General features: G+C 41.1%; 1 protein-coding gene across 12 annotated transcripts in view; it reads left to right on the forward strand.

The window, feature by feature from the left end:
* Positions 1-21,091, forward strand: part of sgcd (sarcoglycan, delta (dystrophin-associated glycoprotein)) — a 305,616-nt gene that overhangs the window by 259,441 nt on the left and 25,084 nt on the right. For all 12 annotated transcript variants that reach the window (XM_071506502.1, XM_071506496.1, XM_071506501.1 and 9 more), the window contains one exon: positions 14,837-14,909. In XM_071506502.1, the coding sequence (XP_071362603.1) occupies positions 14,837-14,909 (73 nt within the window). The remainder of the gene's footprint in view (positions 1-14,836; positions 14,910-21,091) is intronic.

Genomic DNA, 21,091 nt, shown 5'->3' on the forward strand with positions numbered 1-21,091 from the left:
GACAATAAAAATGAAGGTAAAGAGCGAAAGAGGCAACAAAAGGAAATGTTGGAGGGAGGAGGAGAAAAGCTGGAGTGCAAGGAAAGGATAGATGAATGAGAGGGTGGGATGGGACAGGAAAGAGGAAAAAGGAAGATGAGAAGAGAAAGAAAAGAGGGAGACAGATAAGAGAGGTATGGAAGTGAGAAAGAAAATAATGAGGGAAGGAAGAAACAGATGAATGGAGGAGGTGAAGCAGAGGAGAACAGATGAGTGGAGAAAGAAAACGAGGGGGACAAGAAAGAAGACATGAGAAATTAGAGAGGGAGGAGTGCCCATGACAAAAGAGAGGGAGATCTGAAATAAATGAAGGGATTTAAGGAAGGATGGGGTGGAGAGAGAGAATAGAGGAATAACAAGGTGGTATAGGAGAGAGAGGTAGGGAAGGAATTTAGAAAGGAAAGATGAGGAGAGGAGAAAAGGGAAAAGGCTGATGTGGAAAGGAAGGAAGTGTGGAAGCATGAAAAGGTAGAAATATGTGAGGGGGAAATAGAGAGAGGAAAGCAAGGAATGAAAAACAGGGAAAAGATGAGATTCAGGCTGAGGAAAGACGAAGGAGGGAAATGAGGAGGCAAGAAGGAAATGAGAAGGATGGTGTGAAGGGAAAAACAAGAGGAATAAGACGGAAGGAGAGAAATGAGAGGAGAGAAAAAGGAGGAAAGATGAGCAGGAGAGAGACTGAAGAAGGAGGGAAAAGAGGAAGAGAGTCAGATTATCATCGAGGTCACGTTGACACACACTGATGAAGTCCTCTCAGAGAAGGAGGCGTAATATTTTGGCTGGAAGCAGGAAGTCGACATAAAAACCCCAGGATGGCTTTTATCGATCTCTCATGCAGTTTGTACATGTTTATGAGGCAAATGGAGAGAGAGAGAGGAAGATGATGATGAGAGGAAGGCTGGAGAACAGAGTGGTAAAAAGCGAGCGTGGAGGCATCGAGCGGTGTGTAAATGCAGGTGGGCCTTATTGATCCGAGTGTGCAGGCTGCTCATCGACTGGACACCAGATGAGGACTGATTACAGCGCAGTTAAGAAGCACATGAAAGGAAACACTAGTAACAGTCAGGCAGGTTCCCTCCCTCGACTCCGGGACCGTTAATAGCTTTGAAAATAGCTTCATGAATACAGTCATCTGTCCGACGTTTGACCTGTGAGGCAAATGAATCGAACCCTCAGGTGTGGAGAGTCCCAGGCGAGAAAGATCCTGTCAGTCATACACAGATGTAGTCCCTTTTACACTGGTAGGTGTTAACAGGTACAGGTTTGCAAAGTACTTGTCTGATCTAAGCTGTGTCCGAATGCAGGGGCCACATCCTTCAGAGGATGTGGTCTACAAAGGTGTGGCCCCTCATAGCCATAGTAGACCGCATAGGCTGAACTGAAATAAGACGGTCTGGCCTTGGAGTTCGACCTACAGATGTTTCACTTTGCGTCACCAGCTGTGAACCCTTACCGTTGGCACATACTCTGCTGCCTAGCAACCGTGACAACACAACACAGTTGTTAGGGCCTGTGGTTTTGATAGTTGTATCGTTACTGTTGAACTGAGCTGAAACCCAGAACTTACATTTACAGTGTGATCCTCTGAATCTGTCAGGGTCATTTGCTTTCAGTATTATTTCATTATTATTCATCACAATGAGTCTTGGGATAAGATGGGCCATGAAGGATCCACCTTTTGGATCCTTTGTTGATTTGAAGGAGCCTTGGAAATGGGACAGCCTTGCTGTGACACAGTGGAGTAGTGGGCTCTTTGGTAGCCTTATGTTTCCAGATACTGTGCTGAAAACATTTTAGTGGCCTGGTCTAAAAGGTAAATGACTCATGTGGACGTCATTGATTGAAACTGTCCAGGCAAGACTTGAGCTTTCTGCTTAATACTCAAATGAGCATCCAGCATAGATCATGTCAGTGCTGCTTTCCATTATAACAGGATCAGGGGAACTTCCACAGACTGCTTAGTGACACATCTTCAGAAAATGCATTTAAAATCTGGCATCTGCCTAGAATCTGTGTGAAACCACCTCCAGAGATTTGAATGATCTGGTTGCCAGGGGCATTTCTGAGAGGTGACAAGGTCTGGGGCTAAGTCAAGACCATCTGGAGCTACTTAACGGCATTTGGCTTTTTCCAGATATCAGATTTGATCTGTCTGAGATGCATAAAGGGAAATGACATGAAAGGTGAGGATGAGAATTTGTCTCCTGTTGCCTTCATCGACATCTGAAAAGCAAGTTTTCCACCAGTGGAGTTTGGGGAATTCACACCTGTCAAATACAACTGGATTTGCTGTAGATCCTTTAAGAAGTGTCATCCAAACAGCTTCTTCATCTCTGACTGAACTCTGTAGCGTCAGCCCTACAAAGGTTTAAATTCCTGGGCGCCCCCACCAGTCAGCAAAACCTGAAGAAGCCTTTAAGACAAGAGACAAGAGTCCAGTAGCATCGACTTGATTTTTCTTTCTTCTGGTGGCTTCTGGCTTTTACTTTATTTCAATGTGTAAAACGATTTGCAGAGTTTTGGCAATGTAACTGCATTTTTAGACTACAGACATGTACATACATAAAAACAAATTACATAAAAACAAATAAATTATTCAATTCTCTTTGAGCTGATTTTCATAAATGAAAAGAGTGGAAACCAGCAGCTGCCCAGCAGGAAGGGAATCAATCTAAAGTTCAGTTTGCTTTGGAAAATGGTTGATGGTGATGTAAAGTATACACCAGTCAAATGTAATGGGCTGTAACATTACAGTAGTAATGTAATACTTCATTATCACATCAGGTGGACATTGCACCCCTGAGACCTGAACACACCTTTCATTGCACAATATCAGAGACTGTTTCCATTACTTGGATGAATGAGACAGATAGCAAAGCAATTTTAGGAGCTTCAATGTAAAGTCAAATTCTGTATTAACATGTACATAGTTTTTTTATCAGACTCTGAGTTTGTGGTGTTCCTGCTTTGGTCTATTTTTGAAATCTCAGTTATTGTGAAATTGATTGTGCATGCATGAGCCTGACTTCCACACTCAGCCAGAAATAGACGCTGACGCACACGACTGTTTAACTCTGGTTTCAATTCAGACACTGTATCTCTGTGACAAAACGTTACTTATTCCTGTTAACTGTCAGGCAAAATTCATTATGGACTGTATGAGCAGACGTGTTACTCACACAAGTGAATATCACATCATTAGAATGAAGAGCAGATAGAAACTATGTTGATAGATTGCAGTGATTTACTCCCATTGAGCCACAGGTTAATTAGTGACGTCGAACACTGATGTTGGGTGATGACGTCTGGTTCTGTGTCTGTGTTCCAGTTCCCCCCACGGGTTTTGGATGTGGTTGAGGTCGGGGCTCTGTGCGGATGTGAAAAACCTTTCTTTATGGACCTGGCTTTGTTTTCACTTCGGTGGAACAAAGAGAGGCAGCCTAGTGTTTCCCATAGGTTTGCAATATCCCATGAAGTAAAGTTGTACACAAACGATTTCCAGGTGAACATCAGCATTTTGGAGCACTGACATTATTTGCCTTTGCATAAAATTTCTATATTTAATTCAATATTTATTCATCTCCTGATCACATGGGATGCCAGTCTTGTGGAGATTTGCACAAGGTTCTGTCGTATTATCCACAAACGTCAGTAATTCAGCAGTTGTTATTGTGTAACAACTATAGAGGAAGCACTGCAATGCAAACCATGGAAAAAAAGCCCCAAAACAAAAGTATACAAGAAAATGTGGACAGTGGTATCCATACACTTTTGGTGACGTAGTGCACGCTGATTAAAACATCTCTAAGAAATCCCACTCTCCATTCATCCATTTAATATGTCACACAAAACCCTGATTCTGCCGTAGTGGCGTGTCCGTTACAGTGAAGCAGGATGGATGAACAGGGCCGTTTAGATCGGCTGCAGCTGTGAAACAGGATCACCAAGTGTGTGTGTGTGTGTGTGTGTGTGTGTGTGTGGTGCGAACACTCAGAAACTATTACATTTATATGTTACTTTCAGGATGCACAATGGGCAAATGACTGAACTGAAATGAGCTCAACACACACACACACTCCCTCACACTCTCACACACCCTGCCAGGCTAATCAGCCTGACTCTTCAAGTCGACGTCCCCGGCAGGCCTATTTGTAGAGGAATATCAAACGTCCTGCTCACTATCATTCTTTCCAATTAGAGGCTCAGGACTTCATTACTGCCGCCCCGCAGGCTGCAGGCATCTAACACAGACAGACAGGCAGACAGACATGAAGGTTCAGGCTCTTAAATATCTTTTACTATCTCTGTTGAAGGACGTTACCCGCTGTGTTCTCGGTAATGTCTGTCTGCCTGTCTCACTTAAGCTTTCCCTGTCCCCACAGTTGCGTCCACACTGCACGCTGTCATGTTACCTTCTCGACTGCTGTGCATCAGCATGTCCTTTTGTTTGTCTCTCCTGTGAGAGTAGGAATGATTTTTTATGACTCATTCTGCAATATAATTGGCCTGACTGCCACGAAAAATCCAGAGTAATGTAATGGATATAATCCATAATATAAAGGTAGATGTCCATGTGTTTGTGATTATAAAGCAGGTCTAGGTTCTATATTAATACTGTGAAAGTATCAAAGCCTCAGTCCACAGAGAAATGCACACAGCCTGTATTCAGAAACTGAGCCTTAAAACCAGCTGTCAGGACTTCTATGACTTTACGATGTCACAATAAAGCAGTCGCCACCCTCAGCCACGCCCCAAGCCCCGCACACTAGCCCACTACTCCAACTAAGAGATAGCCTCTCTTCTGATTGGCTGACTGACCTGTTGTTACTAGAGCTCCAGAGAGAAGCCTGAGAGAGGAGATGTAAAACTACACTGAGATGGTTTTTGGTTCTTAAAACCACAAATTCTTGTGGATATCAAAACTAAAGATAAAATATGGGACCTTTAAACAAAGACTGTTAACAAGCAAGCTGCTTGTTAGCCTGCAAGGTTTGATGAATCCACAGTTCGCTACTAGTGGGTCTTCACAGTAAGATTTCTCTGTAAGAATCAATTGTTTAACATGTTTGGAAGTTCATTTGTTGTCACTGTGAAATCAAATACTTAAATAATAAAACACAGGAAAAGTGTAAAATAGGGGAACTGTAAGTGTAAATGAGCTGCTAATGATGCATCACAGTCCATCACAGTCACTACACAATCATGTCCAGATGGTTTAAAGATCTCATTTTAACACAGATATTAATATTCAAAACACATACATAATTCACACACACATATAGACATTCAAAATGAATACATATCGTTATTTTCTTTTTGCTGTTCTTGTATAATGGTTGTGTTGCTGCCCACCCACAGTGATTAATGTAGTCCACAAGCCGCCCTGTTTCTCTGAGTTTCTCTGATTTGCCTCAGTGGTGTGTGTGTGAGAGGAAAAAAAAAATCTACACATACACATATCGCCACAGTGTGAGGGGTTATAGACATCTTGTACATTCCCTCTGTTCCTGTCTTTCTTTCTGTCTTGTGTTCATGATGATGTGACAGAGTGGAGGTGTGGAGGTGGCAGCAGGGCTGGGGAGACACAGACGATCAGATGATCTCCTCATGGAGTCGCTTTAATCATCTTTGTCCCTGGGTGCTGACTGATTACCGCTGCTCGGCTCGTATTTCTGAACTAGAATGATGATGATGATGATGGCTGTGTGTGTGTGTGAGAAAGAGAAAAGAAAAGAAGTGAGATTTTTTTTTGGCTGACTTGGTGAGCTACTAACAGTAGATTTTACCAGTAAAGATAAAATCACATTTTAACTGTATAAATCAGACATTACATTGCTGTTTTTATTTTCAGTGCTATTTTGACTCAAGAATCATATTTCAGTGAAATTTTCAAAGGAGTCACGAGCAGAGTTCAATGAAGATCAGCACTTAGGCTCCGTCCACACTGATTTCATTCCCAGTTTTCATTTTAAAACAGCGTTTTTAAGACAAAAACGAGCAGTATCGGAAATAATCTCCATCCATTCTGTCTCGTCTGAAAACACATGTCACTGGGCATGTGCGAGCCGGTCTAAACAGGAAGCAGATTGCCTACTCTGAAACAAAAATACTCTGAATGAGGAACAGCAAAGACACACCAGACTAAAACACCACACTGGAGTTTTCAAAGTAAAATGGGGCCAGAAGCCTTTCAAAGAATCGTTCAACACGGAAAAAGAGATGCATTTTAAAACTAAAATTTGTTCGTGTGGATGTAAACTTAGCTAACTTTAGCTGTATTGATCTTACATTAATAATAATAGTTGTGTTAGTGCTATCATTAGTAATTCCACCTGGACTACCACCGACATTGTTTTCACATGTCAATGTTAGCTACACCTGCTCTATCAGTGCTTTTGTTAGTATCAACTGGTTTCACTGACTGAAGCATCCTCATCATTAATGATAGCACACAAACGTGTTGGGCCATGAGAACCGGCATAATGACTTGCCTTCTGGTCCATGAAGGCAAAGCAGACGAGGGGTGTCCTGCACAGATCTGGGATCGGCCTGGAGACCTGCAGCCAGATAATCTGGCCTTTTCAGCACAGCCTGTGGTGAACAGGGCTAATAATGACCACACAAGCCTGCGTCACACAGCGAGCTCTCTCCTCCACTCACAAAAATATCCCTCTCTCATCTTTAAACTCACATCATCAGGTTTCGGCCCTCGTCTCCAACAAGTCTTGACCAGCTTGCCTCTTGTGATTTGGACTCTTGATCCAAATCTAAAAACTGCTCTGTAATCCTCCAAACCCAAGCAGTGGCTATAAAATATATATATATATATATATATACACACAATGTTGTTTTTGTATTATTCCACATGGGATGACAGCTTGTCAGTCGGTGCAGGCTGAGGCAGATTCTGGAGCTGACATCACTGATGCCACACTGACGTTGTTATAAAATGTCTCTCACCGATCACTGTCACTCCGGCGGCAATGTCTCCGTGCTCTGTCAGCACATTTAGGCAGAAAAAAAAAAGAAAAGCAGAAGTTGGGGAGTGATATGACCCAGAGTAAATGATTTATATTCACCTGCAGTGTGGGAGAAATTGTTGGTGGCTTGTCACGTCTTTCCTTAGCAGGCTGTAATCCGCCAGCTGCATACTGCATGTGCTGAGTCGAAGTTGAGTCGAGCAAGAGAGTCCCGTCTGTCACCAGGCTGCCATAGTCTTTTTCTTCTTTTTTTTTGTCCTGCTCTTTCATGTTCTTTCTGCTTTCTTCCTCAATTTCTCCATTCCCTCTTTCTCTGTTTAGCTCTCTCTTCCTTCTGTATTCAGTACTTACTTTGATCTCCCTTCTCTCTCTTTCCTTTCTCTAATCCGCTGGCTGCATACACTATTTGACAGCCTAAACTTACTGTTGAGGTGGAGAATTGCCCCCTTTAATAAAAGCTGCAGATTTCCTTATACCGTTCAGAGGAGAAAGGGCAAAGCATCTCAGCAGGGAGCACTGGCTATTTATTAGAAAGGGCTGCTGGCTACACCTCCAGTCTGACTGAAATACTAAAAAGGGAAGAATATTATATACTCTGCAGCAGTGAAAATGAGAGCGAGCAAATGATGGAATGAGAGAGAAAGATAATAGGGGGCACAGAGAGAAAAAATAAGAAATGGGTGAATATTAAACTTCCTGGTCCTGCAGGGTTCTGGGAGGCAGGGATATTATATACTCCAGGAGTATATATATATATATATATATATATATATATATATATATATATATATTTATATATATATCCAGGATACCTCCAGGAGTTTTGTTGTGATGATTGTGCCTCAAAGTGCACAGTTTTGCTTCTGCTGTGTTGTGAGGCAGAGTCCGTGCAAGAAAAATCCATGTTCCATTTTTCAAGCCATAATGTAGATCCATAGGAGTGGGATTTAAGACAAGCTCGTGGCTCTGGGAGTGGTGATGCAAACTTATCAGCCATTTGGTCCGTCGGTTTGTCCAACACTTTATCAGACGGATATCCATGAATATTTAGTACAGACATTCACCACACCCAGTGGAGGACCTCTAATAACTCTGATGACAGCTCAATACTTCATATCTTCAAAACTTTAATTCAAATGCTAAATATAACTGTATTCTTACTTATTTAACATGCTAACCTTTACATCCTTAGCATGTTAACATGTCAGCTAGAAACATATACAGTAACAAAGCTAAATGTTGACAGACTAAACAGTCACATAAGTATGTTAATTTGGTAAATGTAGCATGCCACACATTGTACATTAGCATGCTAACAAGCGTATAAATGTTACAAACTAAACACTGGCATTCAATTTGAGTCTCAGGGGTGAACACCAGTGTTTTGTCCCGTATTATTACCAGTGATTGTCGTCAAGTCAGATTTTATTGATATATTCCAATATAATAAAAGAAAAACAACCTTCAACATGAAGCACTGGAGGAAACCTCAGGAAGAGCAACAGGAGGGCTCGTTCTTACGGGACAGACAGACATGTAATACATGTTGTGTGTTCACACAAAGAGGAGAAGTCACAAACACACAGAGGGAGAGAGAGACAAGAGAGGCTGGGATTCTTAGAGTCCTGGGACTGGAGTGCTGGTAGAAGCAGTCGTAACAGTAACAGTGACTTCCCTTTGTTCCAAATTAAAATACAAAATCAGACAGGCTGTAAAAATGTATTAAAGATGAGAACATTTTACCGCAAAACAGAGGAACATTATTCAATTCAATTCAATTCAATTTTATTTGTATAGCGCCAAATCATAATATACATTATCTCAAGGCACTTTACAGGGTGAGGTCAAGACCTTACTTTGTGGGAACTGTTAGGTTTTTTCTCTGTAACAAAGAGCAGCACTTGGCGACAGGGGGGAGGAAAAACTCCCTTTTAACAGGAAGAAACCTCCAACAGAACCGGGCTCAGGGTGGGCGGCCGTCTGCCTCGACCGGTTGGGTTTAGGAGGAGATAGAAAGAGGGGGTGGGGGGAGGAGAGAGGAGAGAGAGAGAGAGACCAGGAACAGCTGTATAGGTAATGGTGCTCAGAGATGCACCAAGATAAATGCCGGGTTTTGGTTTTCAGTTATTGGTGCTCATGTGTCGCCACCAATCATTGAAATGATTCCTGGAGGGAGTTCTGTCTGTGCCTCGTGTGTCTCAGTATTTCATCACCTCAGAGATACTTCAGGCCACAGCTGATGATATCTGCCCCTGGTCAACATCCACCTCATGAGCGCACACACACACACACACACACACACACACACACTGATCCACATGTACATGGGTACACGTAGCTGCTCGCACAGACACATTAATCTTTAATGGCATCATTCATTTTCTCAACCAACCCCCCTCTCCCCCTCCAACCCCCCCTCCTGTTCAGACCGGTCCATGAACATGTCAGCGACGTGACGTATTGCAGCTGCTCTGCTCGGTGTTCATGCAGAGCCTGTGATCAGGAAATCGGATAAATCAAGTTTTAGTCTTAGAGGAGCACATGAGTGGAGTGGTCCCACACTGCTGACTGAGAACAGATGAAGATGGTCAGGAAAAATACAAACTCCTGCAGTGTCAGTGTCAGTAAACTGTGACATTTCATGTGAGTAAATGTCTTTAAACTCTCCATCAGTGTATGACAGCACATTCTTTGTTTAGCTGTGGCTGCTTCACAATAAAAGCCACCAAGTGTTTCACCAGCTAAATGCTTTTAATGTGAAGCAGCAGTAGGAAATGTTGGGTTTACACGAGCAGTTTCAGTTCTCAAATGTCTACAGAAGAGTCACCACTTAACTCTGAGGCTGATATTAATGAGATAAACAGAGTGATTACACTGGAGCCTGCATTGCCTCCTGCGAGTTGTTCATGCATATTAAATCCTCTACTATAATGGTGGAGGGTGGGGTCATGGCTCAGGGATGAAGCCATAGAATTTTGGTGCTGATCCAGTTAAAGGGGCAGATCCAGCTTTTCTTTCCTCCACATTGCGAGACGGAGAATTTTATGTTTGGATGATGATGTAAAAAAATGTATACAATTTGGTGCAGATCCAGATAATGATCCAGGTCTGACAGTGGAGTAGACCAATGTGTAGGAGTGTTTGGCCTTGGCAAAGCTGTGCACTTCACTGAGTACCATTCTAGTTACTGAATTGAGTGTTTAATGCTGAAAAATACTGGACATAAAGAGTCTCAAAACTGGGTTCGATGCAGTGAAAATGTCAAGAATAGAAGAGTGAAGTCAGAGGTTAATCTCTGTGGAACTAAATTCAGCAACTTCCTTGTTGGATTTCAGATCAATTTTGGATCAGTTCAGCAACACAGTGCAGTTTTGTATTAACTATTCTTACTATAGAAATGGTTGCTGAGATAGATTCATGGGTAACATTTTACATATTAAACTACAGAAAGAAAAAAGAAACATTCCTCAGAAATTAAGGATTAAATCATATAAATTAAAGTTCTCATAAAACATCAATGATTAAAAAAAAACCTTCAAACGCAAAAAATAAAGGTGATTTAGAAAAGGTATTTATACATTAAAAGAAGAAAAAACTATTTTCTCACACTGAATAGATCAGCTGTTTGAACTTCTATATGGGCGATAAAAATGGCAGCATGAATAAAATAAAACGACACCAGTTTTATCCTTTAAACTAGTGAGTTAAGGCAGAGTGACAGCCAGAAGCAAAGTAAAGAGCTTTTTGTTCTTTTTATTCCGAATGAGAGCTGGGATTTATAATGTGAGGCTTCTGTTTTATCTTCACTCACTTTACTGCAGGAGAGAGGCAGTGACATGCACCAAGGCTTCGCCTTCACTTTACATCCTCCTCTCTGTACTCCGGCTCCAGCTGACTGAACCGTGGGTATTTAAATGAGTGTTTCCACCGTAACTCATCAGTTTAGTTTAATTTAAAATCTGAGGAATTATTCTTTAACATTAAAATCCTGAAAAACAAAGTGCTAGTTGCCATTTATGTCCTAGCAGAAAATCCTGATTACAAAGTAATATAGTAGAAATATTTGACTGGTGAAATGACACAATAGATATTTAATGAAATATGATTTTTTTTGGTAATTGTTGCTGTATATCTTTAAGGATTGCACAGAAGGTACACAATTCTCATTTCTGAATTTCATCTTGTCACCACAAGCAAAAATTCAATAAGAGTTCAATCCATTTGGGAAAAAAAAAAAAAGGGAGAACAGAAGTGTCTCCACCTGTAGCAGTCATTAAAAGGAGAGTTATCTATCCCACATGGGCGAGACAGAGCTCCACTTTGCATAAAGATATTTTATTTCTCAGACTTTTCGACAGGTTGAGCCGTATTATGAAGAGCTCCCTGGAGGAACGGGAGCATCGTAAATATCTCCAGACATCAGGGAAACTCAGCCATTAAACTCCTGTTTAATTGAAAAATACTCAAACATGTCAAACTTGTCCTGACACGACCGCGTCCGTCCAGGTGGCTTCAACATAAACGACTTAAATGAGAGAAAGTTGTTTATTTCAGTTGTGCCTGCACTTTCACATTGTTAGTTTTCCCTGTCATTATGCTGTCTGGTATTTATATTCTTAGGCTGATATTGTAATTTATTTCTATTGAGTTAATCCTGTGTTTTTGTGATGTTTTCAATGCAAAAACAGTCTGATAATCAGTCTGAATTACCTCCTCAGCTGTGTTTTTCATGCCAGTTGAAAGAAATGTAAATTTAAAAGCTGATATTCCTGGAAGTCAATTCACTTACTGTGAAGCTGTGCCCCCCCCCCCCCCCCCCCCCCGTTTCCTCTTCTCTAGCACAGGAATGTGACACTCTGGTTCCAATCCTGCCGACAACGCTCTGATTTGCTCGGTGGTTTTCACCTCACCTGAAACGGCCACAAGAGTCGTACTTGAATCAGATGTTGATTGTGGGTCATTGAATTTTTCCAAACATGGAAACCTCAACAATTAATTTCCAGGACAAGTTTTCAGGCTGTTGTGAGCAGGACGGGTTGATTGTCCTATAATGAAGATGTTAAATGTTTGACGTGGTGAGTGACCCTCACCTGTGCACACACAGCTCATCTCTGTGAATTGGGTTTAAATGACAACAAACAGTGCTGCTGTCCATCAAACGCGGTGGTGGTGGAGAAAGAGGTGTTTGGATTCCCAGCAGCCTCTCAGAACGCTCTGAAACACACCGAGTCATGACCATTGATCTGCACCTGATGCTTTGCTGATTTGATGCACCTGAATGCTTCGGTTTACTCTGGCTGAGCTGCTGCATCGGCATCACAGTCAATCAGCCTGTGGAGTGTGGGCCAGCCGAGACTCTCTTTGGTTTTGTTTTTTTTTTAACGCTGCGGGTCATACCTCTGGCGCTAAAGTATTTCAGCACATTTTGATCCTTTACAACTATTGTTGTAATATTGTTGTGATATTGTTCTGCCATATTTACCACTGGTGGGCAAGTCTCCGACTCAGCTCTTCACTTTCAGCCTCAACAATCATCAAAACTGCTCACCAGTAGTCTCAGCTGAGCTTTGTGGTGGCTAAACATGCTAATGCGCTAATGCTAGCATGCATTACTTGATGTTAACAAGGTAGCATCTAGCATTTAGCATTACACTTTCACAACCCCCACAAGGCTCTTTAACAAAACCATGTAACCAAAGGTAAAGGAGTCAGTTTGTTGCAGCAAAAAATAACCTGAATGGAAGAAAATGACTGAATTAACAGCAGTTAATAAAAGCTGATGGGCCGGCCAAGTGAAGAAGAGCAACCCATCGGGTGTCTTCCCTCTAAATCAAGCACCAGAACTATCCCAACTGAAATAAAACCATGGAAACACAATAAAACCAGGAACACAGATGATGGGGGGGGGGGGGGGACATCAGGAGACAGATCATCCTGTCCATACTGGAGGAGTGATGGTTTGTTTCTTCCTCGAGTGTCAGAGGATGATGATGATGGTGAATGCTGTACAGGAAATGAAGCCTTTTAAGAGAAACTTTCTGGACTATACAGTCCAGAAATTAGACAGTTACACGTTTTATTCTTTGGTTCAGTGGCCACTAAATTAAAGTGCCAACTTGAGCAGCTTTACTTCAATAAAGACAGAACTGTGTGGGAGATAGAGTCCTCGAAATACATAGAGTCCAGAGTTTAGGGGTTCAAAAGTCGAACAAAACATTTAATAATTTGTGGAAAACCCTTTGCAGTCAGACAGATTTGATGAAGTATTTGACCCACAGGCATCAGCAGCTGCTGATGATTCTCCCCCAGAGCTTCACCGCAGCCTCCTTCAGCTCCTCCTTTAGTCTGGTCTTCAGCAGTCGGACTGAGATCAGGTGATGTTCCACCTCTTCACTCTTTGATAGCTTTGGTCATTGTGTTCATCGTTGTCCTGCTGAAAGATGAAAGTGAGCAGTTACATCATCAATAAATGCCAGCGAGCCACTGGCGGCCATACAGGCCCGAGCCGTAACAGAACCAGCACCAGGTTTGACAGATGAGGTGGTGGCTTTGGTCATGAGCTGTTCTTTTTGTTTTCTCCTCACTTTCCTCTTTCCATCATTTTGATGGAGGTTGATTTATGTTTCATGAGTCCATAGAACTTTGTTCCTCAACTCTGCTGGTTTCTGTAGCCTGTCCAGCTACAACCTGGAGAACATGCTGTGTAGTCCTAAAGAGGTTTTTACTCACCATGCGAATGATTTTATGCTCATCCACATCCTCCACCAGCTCGTTTGCCATCTTCAAGTTTTCCTGCGATCACCTGTTTTTATCCAACTGTTGATTTTAGCAAACCAACAACCTTAGATTTCTCTCTGCCAGATTATTGATTTGTCTGTAGCTTCATTCATATCTTCATTACTTGCATGGTCACCTCTTTACTCCTCATATTGACAGACAGCTCCACCTCAATCTAAATGGAAACCTTCAGCTAACTCTGAGCCACGTCCAAGCTGTTTTGTGCTTGAACTAACACTGAACCAACACACAGCTGCCAGTGTCCAGTTACAGTTGAACCCTTTGGAAAGATATAACCCTATTAACACTATGTGCTGTATCTCCCACAGCAGAGACTTGACACTGTGTCTTTTAGTTTATTTTAAATCAAATGTGCTGTAGTTCAAGAAAAAAAAAATGTAACTGTCCAAATACTTATGGCCTGCAATGTGTAAATAAACCTTGGAGTTGACATTTTACCATGTTAGCAAACCTCACACACCCCCACGTCAAATAACCCCAACTATCACTCTAACAACACGTTGTCAGTGTTTTCTGTGGGTGATTCACAGATGGTTGTTCTTACTGTGAAACACTGCAAACTTTGTACTTATCCATATGTTCATTTAAAAATACACACCATGCCCCCTCCCCCCACAGAACATGTTACTGTTGCATGTTACTGTGAACCCTTCACTGCAGCAGGTGGTGAATCAAAACACAAGGCTGGGATTTAAGCAGATGCAGTGAACCACGCGTTTTTGAGTTTGAGCTGCTGTAGCAGCAGGTTTCAAATGATTCGTCTTTCTCCCTCATGATGAAATAACATTTTTCATTTAAAAACACCCCTGTAGTATTCCCTCAGGGTATTTTTCCCTGTCTAATGTGTGTGAGTCTGAGTAATCGGTTGGACGAGGCAAGCCGAGGGCCGGCGTGCACACTCACTGGAGCCGTATAGATCGACGGAGTCTCTGAGATTATGTCCATTGATCAGACGGGAGGGGTTTGTGGTTTCAATTGACGGCAGCCTCCATGTCTGATGTTGTGTTCTGTGATTTCAGGGGCCGAAGGAGCCGTGTTCAGCAAATCGGTGGAGACGCCGCATGTCAGGGCCGAGCCGTTCAAAGAGCTACGGTGAGTCAGTGTCTGTTTTTTTTTGTTTTTTTTTTCACAGCACTTAATTAAAACACAGATGTGTGCAGAGAATAAACACATCTGAGCGTAAACACAAGCATGTAGACGGAGGCAGAACAGACATGAGCGCAAAGTTTCAACCTTTATAATGAAGTTGCATCTATACGGCATAAATACAAAAAACAACATCATAACTCGTCCAAAGTGACAAACACACACACTCATATGCAAAACCTACAAACGTAAAAATACAGAAAAAATATTTTGACCTAAATGTTTTTATTTAGGCTTTATTTATGTATATAATTATTTATTTCTGCATTTATTTATTTATTTGCACATCAACTTTGTCCCTCATTTATTTCAACACTGACTTTTTATGCTTTTTTTAAAATCTTATTGTATTTGCATGTGTACTTATGGGCTACTTACTCAGCTTTAAAGATCTCTCTACCTCTAAGTTGCACGAGAAGAAAAAACTTTGTAAAAAGGGAGGATTTAAATATAAAACCTGTGACGTGGAGGAAAGAGCAGTTTTCCATGAGTAATTGCCTATAGGAGCCAGAATCAGCTCTGTGTTGGATAATCTTAGAGATCAGTGGGTACATCTTTTGGCAATAAATGCATTATCCCTCCCCATCTTTCTTTTCCCCTTTATCAGTGCCTCTCCGTCTCCGAATCAACCCAGGCGCTCATCAGAATCAACAAACATCAGAGCAGTGTATCCTGTGTCAGGGGGAAATGAACAGGGGAAGCATAAGATGAGAGAGAGAGAGGAGTGAAGGGAAGCAGAGAGAATTCAGAGCGAGGTTTGGCTGAAAAGACATCAAAGGAAATGAGGGAAAGAGATGATGTGATGAAAGAGAGGAGGAGGTGAGGAGGAAGTGATGTGTTCAGCCATATCTGGGTGAAACAATGACTATTTGGAAAACATAGTTGTTGTAAAGATGGATGGGAGAGCAGTGGTTCTGTGGATGTTCTGATGTGAAAACAGATGATGTTCAATTTAAAGTTCAAACAAGTTATTTTCAGTTCTCCAAAATTCTTATAGATTCACCAATTTGAAATCAGCCAAAAAAAAACTGCATGTAGGAGGAGGATGAGGGAGAAATGCATAAATTAGATGTCAGCCACATTTGTTTGGAAAATGGAAATACAGTCTGTGCCGACTTGGATCCAAACACACACCTCTGCCAAGTCAAGTGTGTTTTTATGTGATGTGCTAGTCAAAAATGTTTCAGTGCTTAAAAGAAGAAAAAAGAGAGATGTTGATACAAATATACTCCGAACTCGATGCAGGATTAGCTCTTGAAAGCATTTCTCTTTGTTTTTCACTTGTTGACAGTGTTTTTAAAGCTGCATTAAGCGCTTATTTAAAGGTCCCATATTTTACACTTTTCCAGTGTTTTATCTGTAGTGTTGATATCAATTTAAGAACCAAAAACCATCTGTGTAGTTTTACATCTCCTCTCTCAGGCTCCTCTCTGGAGCTCTAGTAACAACAGGTCAGTCAGCCAATCAGAGGAGAGGTTTACTGTAAGCTTCACTCTTAAAACTATAAGGAGAGTAAATTATAGGTCTCTGTTGATTCTAGTTCTAAAAAATCCCATGTTGTTCCCTGGTACACTACCTTGCCAAACTACAAGGCAACACCATGTGATTTTATTTTATTTTTTTAATTTGTGAAGGGGGCGTGTTTAGGCTAAAAACTGTTAAGTTTTTTAAAGTGTTAAGTTGTTCTTGAAATAATGTTTATTTTTACACCTTAAATTCAAGTTGACCACAGTCTGTGATTTCAGTGAGGCAATAAATTAAAGCTGCCGCCTTTTGATGATAAAAATATTTGGGGTGGACTGTCTCTTTAAGGTGGCCAGGTGCCACAGGTTATCAGCTCTCTCACAGGCATCATCAGTCAAATTCAACAACTCAGACTCTCATTGTGTGCGGCTGTGTCCTCCCTCTCATCCTGCGTGTGTGTGTGTGTGTGTGTGTGTGTGTGGACAGCCAAGGATGTCTCCTCAGTGTAAATGTCTTGTTTATCATCTTTTCTCGCGTCTGTGATGTCTGATGTGATGACAGTCAATCAGAGAGAGAGTGAGATCTATGGTGACAGGGGAGAGAGAGAGAGGGATGTTTATGACAGGACAAAGAATGAGAGGAAGAAGATAAGAGGAGAGAGAGAGAGAGAGAGAGAGAGAGAGAGAGAGAGAGAGAGAGAGAGAGAGAGAGAGTGTGACAGTGAAGGAGTGAGAGGGGTAGGAAAAAAAAAGACTGAGAGGAGACAAACTGTGGAACAGGAAAGTTGAAGTCATACTGCTGTGATTTAAATGTTGAACCAAATCATTGTTTTCTGTTTACTAATTCAAATAATGGGTAACACATTACCCATGCACATAGGTGTTATTTTACCAGATAACTCCTCCCCTCAGGGCTCAGTTGGCATGTACAGTCTGTGATTGATTGACATCTCCCTCACTCTCCTGTTGTTTGGTAATCTCATGTTGTTCCCAACAAAGATCCAACCACTTTCCTCCCCAGCAGAGTTCTAATCAACCAGAATGGCTGGAAACATCTGTGACTGTGTGCAGACTCTTTAATACCTGGAAAAACTACACAGTGTTTAATTTTTCTCTTTTTGGTTTTGTGTGCCCTTTTACTCCAAGATACAAATCTTTTAATTTTGATATTGGTGTTTTTTGTGTCAGGAAGTTGTGTGACATTACTCTGGAGTCCCACAGTCCAAAAAGGGGTTTGGTTTGATGGATGTGTCGACAGTTTGACTGACAAACATATTCTAAGAAATTTTACCCCAAACCAAGATTTTTTTTTAACCTTTACTAAATACCTATTTTACCTAAAACCATACACTAAACCTCGCCAAGAACCTGCCTGAGAATAAAACAAATTTCCTTGAGTGCCATTATTAAAATCCATACCTAAACTATAATAGGCTGGTTTCCATGAGCCTGACAGAGCACATTCGTGCTCCTCAGAGGATGTATCATTTACATTCATCTCTTCCACCACCGTCAGAATATCTTTTGCAATTTATGAGGCGCCTTTTATTTTCAATGACCCCATGACCTTTTCTTTTTTCCACCCTGCAGATCTTACATTTGGAGACATACAGTCATTTAGCGACATACAAACTACATACATATAAGTTAGTCCACTAAAGAACAATTTCCCATTTTACAATATGTGTTTAAGTTGACTTTTTTGTCTATGTGCTTACTAAGTAACACCTCTATGATTTAACATACTTATTCATTTTCTTAATTCCTCTTCAGGACACTTTTTCAGCAAACTGAACCTTCCCAACCCTGTCACACCGCTCATCTCCATTGTCGCCATTGCTATTATTCACTGCTAATTATCAAAAAGCTAGCGCCGAGTTGTTTGGTGAAGTAGCAACAGCACATGTCAAGTTGTAGACGCACCTAAGCAAGACCTTTTCAAACCTCAGAAGTTACCTAAACTTGAACATACTGAACCCACCATAGATGTTCTGTATGAACGTATCCTCAAAAAACCCAGCAGACACTGGACATCAGTGTAACATCAAGAAGACTCTAAAGGCAATAATATCGCACAGATTAAATCTTGGCTGGAAAGGTTGATGTCAAAACCCAACGTTGAGTAATTGACATTGTGACAATTGTGACGTTAAGCAGATGTTGGATTATGCTCACAAGAAGAATGTCAGTATTTCATATGTCAGTATTTCGTTGCCATGAAACCTTTTGATGACCCTGGATTTTGATGAGTTAACAACACAACTACAAAATGTCAATGTCAGCTGTTGTTAGTATTCTACATCAACCTGACGTTGGCATTAGACCTTGTCCCGTCATTGAACTTTGGTCTCTATACATTGAGTTCAAAAAGAATTACCTTTCCCTAAAAACACATTTAATTGTATCGATCTGAATCTAGTTAATGCAGATTTTCAGTTCAGGGAGGTAAGATTTTCAGTAAAGAGCACAAACACAAGAAATTATCAATCACAGTGGTTACAGCAAACAACCAAATAAAAAAGGTGTATCTGTTCGTTTAAGGTGTCAAACCACTAGAAAGGTAGCCATAATAAAGTGCAGCTGAGCAGTGCAGACAAGATTTAGTGCACATTTATTGCACTTGGAACAAAGGACTATTTAAACCTTGGAAAACTTGTATCCTGCCAAGAAGAGAGAAGAGCAAATTCCTCCAAGAGTTGGTGGTCAGAGCTGTTCAGCATCAACAGCCCCTTACTCAGAACTTTATTTTGTGCTATAAACACATAAGGTGTATCAATGTTAGCAACCTGCCCAAAGACCGAACCACCGCAACACCACAGCTAAAAAGACAGTCCAGCCAACGATCAAGAAGAAACCAGGCCTAAATGTTCATTGAAATATTTCTATACACCTGCAGTGACGCTTTTGTGACCGGTTCTTTCTGTCTACACAGCACAATGACAGTCTTTGAGCTGAATTGAGAGAACACCATGGGGTGGCAGGAGAATAGAATTAAAGAGACTGTGAAGTGAAAATACGAAAATCTAGAAAGAGTTGACAAAAGTACAGAGTGAGTGTAAAGATTAAATAAGAGAGAGTCAGAAAAATTAGACGAGAGCGAGAATGAAAGAGAAAACATAGGAGACAGAAAAAAGAACAGAACATAGAACAGAAAAATAACAGAAAAGCTCATATTTGTTAGAAAAACAGTGAGATACTGAAAGAAAAAAGAGATGAGAGATGATATAAAGAAAGAAAAAGAGCTTTATGTGACAAAAGAAAAGCTGCAGAGACTAGTATGATGGGAATTAGGGGTTGGACAGAGAAGGACTCTGATGACAAATATCTAATAACAGCATTTCAGCGGCATGTGCACTGAGATGAACCGTGATTCATCAATCACTGCTGCCTGCCTTTCAAGATCATCCTTTCAAACAATAAAAAAAGTGACAAAAGTCCCATCAGTGAGGCACAGATGATTTCTGAGCGACACTCCAAAGCCCCCCCATCATGTGATTGTCCGTAAATTTGACAGTCCCGGTTGACGGCGATGCGTTTTCTTCTTTTCTCTTCCCCTGTGTTTATGCATCTTTGGTGACAACCGGCCAATTGAAAATGAAATATGACCCAAACTATCCAATTATGTGAGAAAAGGGGGAGCGAGCTCGTTGGAGCATGGCTAAAATCTAATCTTACTCTAATCTCTCCCAACCCCTTGGCAGGTAGCAATCGAGGATTCAAATCCTATTCCAGGATATCATATTACCCCCACCCCCTCCACACACACACACACGAACACATACACTTCCACGCACAAACACATCCCACTCAGAGCTGTCAGTTCTTTATCGTAACCGCAACCATCAAATCCATCTGCGCCGTAATGCCTTGTCAACAGGATGTGTCCTTGCATCAGACAAACGCCTTTGTGAAAGGAAAATGGCAGTGTAGGTGGATGTGATATGTGATAGCACACCTTGATTTATGTCCTGACCAATTCGCAGCACAGATAAAAGGAATATATACGAAGCAATAAGAGTGAAAGTGAATGTGTGAAAAAAAAGAAATGGAAACAGCTGCAAACAAAATTATGAGTTTGGTTTTTTTTTTCTTAAGCTGAAATGAGATATGAAGCGTCTCAACTTCCCGAAGGAGCTGAAAGTTTTGACATCATGAATAGTTTGATGGAGTCACATTAGACTCACAGAAACTCAATCCGGGAGGTTTGTCCCTCGGCTCGTCCTGTATGGACAGTTTTTAGCGCTCTGCCATCTTTGAGTGTTATGGTGCTGAGATTGAAACGGCACTGACAGATGGACACGCACAGCAGGAGTCTCACACAAGTGCAAAATGTTGTCACAGTGCTGTGAATGATGAGACGGAAACTGCTCCAGAAACTGCTCTAGATCCATCGGTTCCACTCTTTTTTTTCCTACATGTTCATATCAACAACAGATTTGTTGTTGTTGTTACTGTTACTACTGTTAGTAGTAGTAATAATAGTATTTCATATTCTTATACTATTTGTGAATGACCTTGTAACATCAGTCCAAGAACTGATTAATGTTGATCAATGTGAATGTAATTAAATAGAAAAATGGTTAGAATTTTTTTTTTCTTTCAGTCACTGCTTTGACTGACAGACCAGCAAACAAATAATGAAACTAGCAAATTTCATAATGTGTA

The sequence above is a fragment of the Trachinotus anak genome, unplaced genomic scaffold (genome assembly GCF_046630095.1).
Source record: "Trachinotus anak isolate AG129_WGS33_773 ecotype Australia unplaced genomic scaffold, CSIRO_AGI_Tana_v1 ptg000020l, whole genome shotgun sequence".
In the NCBI taxonomy this organism is placed as follows: Eukaryota; Metazoa; Chordata; class Actinopteri; order Carangiformes; family Carangidae; genus Trachinotus; species Trachinotus anak.